This window comes from Gadus morhua, chromosome 4, assembly GCF_902167405.1.
Source record: "Gadus morhua chromosome 4, gadMor3.0, whole genome shotgun sequence".
Taxonomy (NCBI): Eukaryota; Metazoa; Chordata; class Actinopteri; order Gadiformes; family Gadidae; genus Gadus; species Gadus morhua.
Window position 1 is genome coordinate 27,039,849 of NC_044051.1, and position 8,142 is coordinate 27,047,990.

Consider the following 8,142-nt stretch of genomic DNA (forward strand, 5'->3'; position numbering starts at 1 on the left):
CGATATGCGATATTGTCCAACTCTAAATTTTCGATTCCGATATCAGCCGATACCGATGTCGATATTTGGGTTATTTTTCCTCAAACCTAATTTAGGTAACATTACATATCTCCTGTTGTGGAATTAACACAACATGCTTAATGTTATTGTGATGCCCCACCGGATGCATTCTTGAATGCAACAAGGCTTTCCAAATGTTAACATTGTCTGTGCAAAATAAGAAAAATACTTCAACTTAATTTAAGGGAAAAGTGCCATGTTTATTTTTATTTTTTTAATGGTCTCAGACAACAGTTTGGATTACACTCTCCCTGAGATAATCTTGACAATGCCCACAACAAATAGGGCAAACTTGACTTCACAAATGATAAAACATTGTTCCTGAACAACTATGTGCAACATAGCAGTATGTTTCTTTAACTAAAACTCAATAACCTTAATTGAATAAATGCACAAATATGAGTCAATTACAATGTGCACTGTACTGCACAATTTTGAAAACATTTATTTGAGCTATAAAAAAAAAAAAAAAAAAATTGGTTTTAAGGCAAAAAAAATCCGATACCGATATTGACAGATATTACATTTTTATGCTAATATCGGGCCGATAATATCGGTGGGCCGATAATATCGGACATCTCTAATTTATTCGCTAAGCCCATCATGAACCAACTGTCGAAGTTTCAGGTAAAGGTCAGTGATTTGATAGATGTCACTGGATATCAGGAAGTTGTGCTCTGTCATCAGTTCAATGCAAATGTGATACAAATCCTCATCACAAGGATAGTCTTTAAAAGAACAGTCCTCCAGACAAAGGTCAATCCTGGTGTAATCAATTGGCTGAACAAAGTTTTGTGCCCCGTAGAGGTTGGGAACAGCATAGAGCATGGATGGGCGACCACTTGGGGCCCTAGGATTGTGAGATGCCCTTATGCGGTGGTCATTCCAGATAGCAGCAACTTCATCAAGTTCCTCCTATTAGATAAGGGGGGAAACATGAGTAAATCAATTTGATGTGGGGGGATCATTAGCCTACATCTAGAAGCCCCTTAACTTTCTCAGCATATTTTTACTTACCTGTATCACCTCCTGGAAGCAAAATTGGACTAATGACTTGTCGATGAAGCTGTCATCATAGAGACCGTCAGCCTTTAACTGGTCGAAATGGTCCATCCAGAACTGAGTACACTCACTCCGCAACGTACACCACCAGCGTTCAATACGTTGGTTCCCCGTGCTTGGACCTAGAGTGACACAGTCTGGGGAAATGCCGCTTTCACTGCCGTGCATAAAACTTTGCATTGCGGCAATGTGTGTGTTCTCCGTCCCGTGATCCAATCTCACTTTCAATGGGCGACCATGCTGCATCACTGAATCAATGAAATACCCCGCTATAAGACGTGGGTCACTGTTAGTTGAGTGGGTGTTTAGCCAGATCATCTTTCGCGAGAACCCATCAATGCAACCACTGATGCATATCCCATACGGCTTCAATTTGTCATATCCATCTATGTGCCACTGTAGCACCCCTGTAAAAGGGTTGAAATTATCATTAAATGAATTAATTATCAGCCGACGCTGTGTCTCTTCTTCATGACATGAATTGATCTTTTTATATAACAAATTCACCATGGCAATAACACAATCACAATAATCAATTTCACATTCTTCCATATACATTCACAATTATTTAGCAGCATCATGTCAACAACACTACTGTAATAACCCGGTTTCCATTATATCATCAACTATTCCAAAATAACATTCATCAGAAAATATCCATAGCCTCAATTAAATCAACTGTACCAAGTACCATTGATTCTATAACTCTGGCATCATACTCACGAACATTAGTAACGGCACTAGCCCATTAAAGAAGGCACTTAAGTATAGGTTCAACACTGCAAGTGTTACAAATGTAAGCTTGCTGGTAGTTCTACCAGGAGGACTCTAATCACGCGCGGCTGGCCACCAATCACCAGCTACCAATCACCTGCCTACACCTGCTCTATAAAGAGTAGTCTAACATATGTCTTTGCTGCTCAGGTCTTCGTTCGACGCATGCTGCTGCTTTACTGTGCTTCTGATTATCTCGCATATCTCGTCGCTTAGTTGCTACGTCGGTTAATACACACCAAGAGGTCATAACTTCGGATTCGTGCTGGTCGGTCTACTACTTCTGGTCCCGGCAAGCGAGCGCAGAAAGACGTTCTTTTCGGTCCCCGGTATCCTCAACAACACCTCCAACAAGTTCCCAACACGGACATCCGCCTGGTTCCACAAACCCTCGCCGAGTTGGTGCAAAGCATTGGCGCCAGGATGGACTCCGTCGAAACGCCATGCGGAACTCCCGGACGGGTCCAGGCCCCCAACCCGCTGTCGTCGGTCGCCACGGCGCCTTTCTACTTCCAGCAACCATCAGGCTCGGCTTCCTCCGCCTTCACAGGCTACGCACCTGGCACGTGCCCTGCTACCATGGCTACTGCAGTCCCCGCGTTAGCCCCCGCAGCGTATTTTCTCTCACAGCTCTACCAGTCCAGCTTCAGGATGCGGCTCCCTCGGTTGGGTTAGGGGGTTTCTTCCAAGGGCAATGGTTGCTGAGGGATGGCCAGTCGAAGCTGGTACGTTCGCCCTCGGGTCAGAGTCGTCTGCGCTGTTCGAGCTTTACCCTATCGTAGCAGCTAGCGTTCTGTGGGGCAAAGCATGGCGGCGTTAACGTATAACCATGTTTTGCGATAACAAAGCAGCGTCAAAACGGCTGGGAAGGTGGTCTTCCACAGCATACGGATTTTACATCCGGTTGAATTCGTTGAGTTCGTTGCACACGTCGGTGTGGTACAACACAGAACTCTACGTTCGCAATCAAAGGTTCATAATTATCTTTATACCGTGCACTGTTCGGTTAACTCCTTGTGTCTGAGGTTTTTCCCTTCACTTTAACATGAATGAAGTTGATGGGTTTTAGGCACTGTGGTAACTGATTATTACTAAAAGGTTTTTAATGACGAAGGGCCTTTTAGATTGGTTCAGCTGCTGCTCACTAACTCTCACGTTCCTCTGCTCGCAATGCGATTCACATATCGTTCAATTTATCAAAAGATCCAAAGACAAAGAACAGGTACATTATGGTATCATTTTATAAATTATTTATAGTCTTATTGTTAATAGCTTCAGTCGCGTTGGTATTTAATTTTTCATTTGCTCGTTTAGCTACGTATGACAGTTAACAATGTTGGTGTGGGCCTATTACAATTATTTACGCGTGTAGGCCACTCCAACTCACTCGATATTTCAAAAAGATTAGTGTGCTCTCTCAGAGCTGGGAGATTTCATCCTTATTTTAACATATTACTCGAGACGGTGTTTTCTCACAGTTCTACGGGTTCATGCGTTCTCGGGTTCATGCGTTCATGCGTCCATGCGTACACGTCTCCTACTCAGACTTTTTCCCCTACACGGGGTATTTAATTTTTCATTTGCTTGTTTAGCCATGTATGTCAGTTAACAATTTTGGTGTATTACAATTATTTATGTGTGTTGGCCACTCCAACTCACTCGATATTTTGAATAGATTAGCGTGCTCTCTCTGGGAGTTTTTCATCCTTATTTTAACATATTACTCGAGTCAGTGTTTCTCACAGCGTTCTACGGGTTCATGTGTTCTACGGGTCATGCGTTCTACGGGTCATGCGTTCTACTGGTTCATGCGTTCTACGGGTTCTTGCGTTCTACGGGTTCATGCGTTCTCGGGTTTTTGCGTTCTTGGGTTTATGCGCAAATGCGTACACGTCTCCTACTCAGACTTTTTCCCCTACACGGGGCCTGACTTTCGCTGATGTCACCTTATCTGCAAGGCATTTTTCATCTAAAAGCGATAGCCTAGGAGCAGCTGTTACTATTATCATTTCAAGAATCAACAACTCTCTGTCCTTACGCTTCCATGTTCCTTTATCTCAAGCTTCGGCAACGCACGTCCCCGAATCACCTGTTTATTTGCGGCCTGCCAATGACTAAAGGGTGGTTCAGAGTCAATCTCGCGACGGTGGTAGAAGGGTGCGGCCCACCATCTCCCCTCTACATTGGCCACTCCTTCCGGATTGGAGCGGCAACCACAGGCGCTGAACAAGGGTTGCCGGTCGCGTCTATCAAACGGCTGGGAAGGCGGTCTTCCACAGCTTATGAATCCTACATCCGGTCGAATTCATGGTTCTTCCTTCAAGCGCACACGATGCTCTAACGTCGGTTAAGGCAGGTTTATCACGTTTGCTACTACAGCTGTTTTTGGCGGCCTGTTTCCATTCTAGTTTTAGTCTTTGTGTCAAGGTGTCACTTTTGTTTTTATTAGTTTAGACACGTTCATACTCTTCCTAGTGATATGTGATAAGTATTTTAAGAAGCTGCATTTCTCTCACATAGCCACAAGGGGAGCAAGAACTTATTGAAGGCTGCTCCACCACAGAAGGAGCCGAAGCCTTTACGTCACCCCGGCCACGCCCACTAGACCACGCCCACTTGACGTACTCTCTCGCGGGTGGTTTCGAACTCGAGAGGCCAGAGATCAATAGGTAGACGGCAGAGAGCCACCCCGGGCCTAAGCCCGGGGGCTTGAAGTAGATCACGGTATTTTCCTCTCACACGCGTTAGATACAATTCCCTCCGTTAAGCTTCAGTTACCATACCGAAACATGCCGACTTTATAATAAATGAAGTCAGTTAAAAGCATCCCGGGATTGGACAACTTTCTTCAAGAATATGCAACATATTGAAATTCCGTTTAGGTATTATCAAAGATACAAGTGCGTAGATTTGTTAAATAAGGTAAACGGTCGAAAATTGATGTTGTTATGTCTTAAACAGTTGAGGTTCCGTTTGGACAAAACGTTATTACAGTTTATCGCCTAGTTTAGGTCAACGGAAATGAAGACATTTTAGCAGTCTTATTTTGTAAAACACTTTCAGTCTCGTTTGTATTCGCCAACAACATTGCACTACGTATTTAATTATAGTTATTGTCATATGACCAGCATTGTTTTCCTCACGCGATAAAGGTTTGTTGATGACGACATTTAGTCATAATTTTCGGTGTCAAAAGCAACACTATATGCAACTACTGGTGGTGGTGGTTATCAGGTACTAAACTCATAAAGCAAAATTCGGCTATATAGCTCAAGGTTAACCTGCAGCAACCCCGGCAAGTTCAACCACGTCGGTGGATCATCTAGAAAACACTCTGAGTTCGGTGTCACGTTGGTGGCATATCATGGAAAAAATAAAACTCAAGGTTCGCAGCGGCGACCCCGGTGAGTGCGTTGACCAAAGCGCAGCGGTAACAACTCGGGCACTCGTGACTATGACCACGTCGGCGGCACGTTATCTATTACTCATGGTTGACTGCAGTAACCCCGGTGAGTGCGTTGACCACGTCAACGCACAACTGGGGCACAACTCAGGCACTAGTCGTGAGTTCGTTGCACACGTCTGTGCGGTACAACACAGAACTCGACGTCCTACATCCGGTCGAATTCAAGGTTCTTTCTTCAAGCGCACACGATGCTCTCTAACGTCGGTTAAGACAGGTTTTACACGTTTGCAACCATAGCTGTTTTTGGTGGCCTGCTTCCTTTCTAGTGTTGATCCAGTCTTGTGTCAAGCTGTCATTTTAGTTTTTATTAGTTTTAGTTGCATTCATACTCTTTCCAGTGTTATCGTAATTCCATTTAGATATTATCGAAGTTACAAGTGCGTAGTTTTGTTAAATAAGGTAAATGGTTGAAAATTGATGTTATGTCTGGAACAGTTGAAGTTCCAGTTGAACAAAATAACGTTATAAGTCTTTATCGCCTAGTTTAGGTCAACAAAAATGAAGAGACATTTTAGCAGTCTTATTGTCGTAAAACACTTTTAGTCTTGTTTTATTCGCCAACTATATTGTACTATGCATTTAATCACTGCTATTGTCACATGCCCAGCATCCACGTTGCGTCCAGTCTTGTTTTTCTCACGCGATAAAGGTTTGTTGATGACGACTCTTAGTCATAATTTTCATTGCCAAAAGCAACACTATTTGCAACTACCGGCGGTGGTGGTTATCAGGTACTAAATTCATAAAGCAAAATTCGGTTTCATAACTCAAGTTAACCTGCAGCAACCCCGGCGAGTGTGACCACGTCGGTGGATCACCTAGAAAACACTCTTGAGTTCGCTGTCACGTCAGTGGCGTAACATAGGAAAATAAAACTCAAGGTTGCAGCGGCAACCCCGGTGAGTGCGTTGACCACGTCGGTAGTAACAACTCGGGCACTCGTGAGTATGACCACGTCGGTGGCACGTTATCTAATACTCATGGTTTGACTGCAGTAACCCCGGTGAGTGCGTTGCCCACGTCGGTGGGAACAACTCAAGCACTCGTGAGTTCGTTGCGCACGTCGGTGCGGTACAACACAGAACTCCACGTTCGCTGCAGCAACCCCGGTAGTGCATTGACCACGTCGGTGGGCACAACTCGGGCACATGCACCTTTAATTACCACGTCGGTGGCATAATATCAAACACTCAAGTGCAGGGCACTCGGAGTTCATTGAACACGTCGGTGTTTAACACGGAAGTACACAATATTTGCTGCAGCAACACCGGTGAGTGCGTGACCACGTCGGTGGCACAGCAAGGGCACTCGTGAGTTCATTGATCACGTCGGTGTTCAACATGGAAGTTCACAATATTTGCTGCAGCAACACCGGTGAGTGCGTGACCACGTCGGTGGCACATCAAGGGCACTCGTGAGTTCGTTGACCACATTGGTGGTTCAACGCGAAAGAACTCAGGTCACGCAGCGACCCCGGAGAGTGAATCGACCACGGCAGTTGCTACAGCACGAAAGCACTCGTGGCTCGCTGCGTAACAGCTGCAGAGTGCTCTAAATTTTAATTGATCTCGCTGAGGTATTTTAAGTCAACTGCTTTGACGTGATTCATCGATCTCGCTGACGGTCTTAAGCTTATCGTTTTACGGTATGTATGATTGACTCTTAATATGTCGTATATTGGATATGCCTTTTATCTTCCAGAAGCAGTATAGATCCTTGTCCACTTCTTCTACACGGGTATGTATGGTCTCATTACCCCCTTTCGCTATTCTATTTTTGGGGTCGGCTCCGCCCCTGCCAGTCCCGGCAGGACATGCCGAGTTATCACCTATTTCCGGCGTAGGCCTACGTCCTCTCTTTTGGGGAAGGCTCCGCCCCTGCTAGTCCTGGCAGGATACGCCGAGTCCGCACGTCACCCAGGATCAGTGACGGGGCTCATGCCAAAGATTTACCATGCAAAATATTCCCATGTCGTTATTTAAATAAATCCTGTTCATACTTATCAGTGATCGAGTCTTTATGGGAGAAATGTAAGCTTGCTGGTAGTTCTACCAGGAGGACTCAAATCACGCGCGGCTGGCCGCCAATCACCAGCAACCAATCACCTGCCTACACCTGCTCTATAAAGAGTAGTCTAACATATGTCTTTGCTGCTCAGGTCTTCGTTCGACGCACCTCCATCCACCCCACCACCACCAGGTCGGCCTCAGTCTACTTGTCCAGGGGAAGGCTCCGCCCCTGCTAGTCCTGGCAGGATACGCCGAGTCCGCACGTCACCCTGGATCAGTGACCATGCAAGATATGCAAAATATTCCCATGTCGTTATTTAAATAAATCCTGTTCATACTTATCAGTGATCGAGTCTTTATGGGAGAATACCAGAACAAAATAATTAAGTGCAGCAAATGTTCTTAAATGCAATGCTACATCATGTATTGTTCCATTTTAACTGTAATATTATAAATGCATTACTCATCAAACTGTTTTTATCCCTTTTAACCCCAAGTTCTCGAGCCCATCATTCCACTGTTCTTCTGTAGCTGTGAAATCAACTGGTTTTCCCATTCACCTCCCATGTCATGGTGGATTCGCTGGGGAAAACCCCACTTAAGGGCGTAATCATTGAATATTTTGTCAGCAACACACTTAGCAGATTCCATTGTTGTGGCGTAGGCCTGGGCAAAGCGGGTGTAATGGTCGACTATGACCAGGATGTATTCATAGCCACCTTTACATTTGTCCAAATGCATAAAGTCAATGGATACTAATTCAAATGGCTG

The 8,142-nt window shown here is 44.8% G+C and overlaps 1 protein-coding gene across 1 annotated transcript; it reads right to left on the bottom strand.

Annotated features, from left to right (window-relative positions):
• Positions 1-540: 540 nt before the first annotated feature.
• On the bottom strand, positions 541-7,851 carry LOC115543114 (uncharacterized). Its single transcript, XM_030355667.1, has 3 exons — positions 7,538-7,851; positions 1,078-2,689; positions 541-975 (listed from the first exon to the last, which is right to left on the bottom strand). The coding sequence occupies exons 2-3, from the start codon at positions 1,678-1,680 to the stop codon at positions 646-648; spliced, it is 933 nt and encodes a 310-aa protein (XP_030211527.1). The 5' UTR covers positions 1,681-2,689; positions 7,538-7,851; the 3' UTR covers positions 541-645.
• Positions 7,852-8,142: the final 291 nt, after the last annotated feature.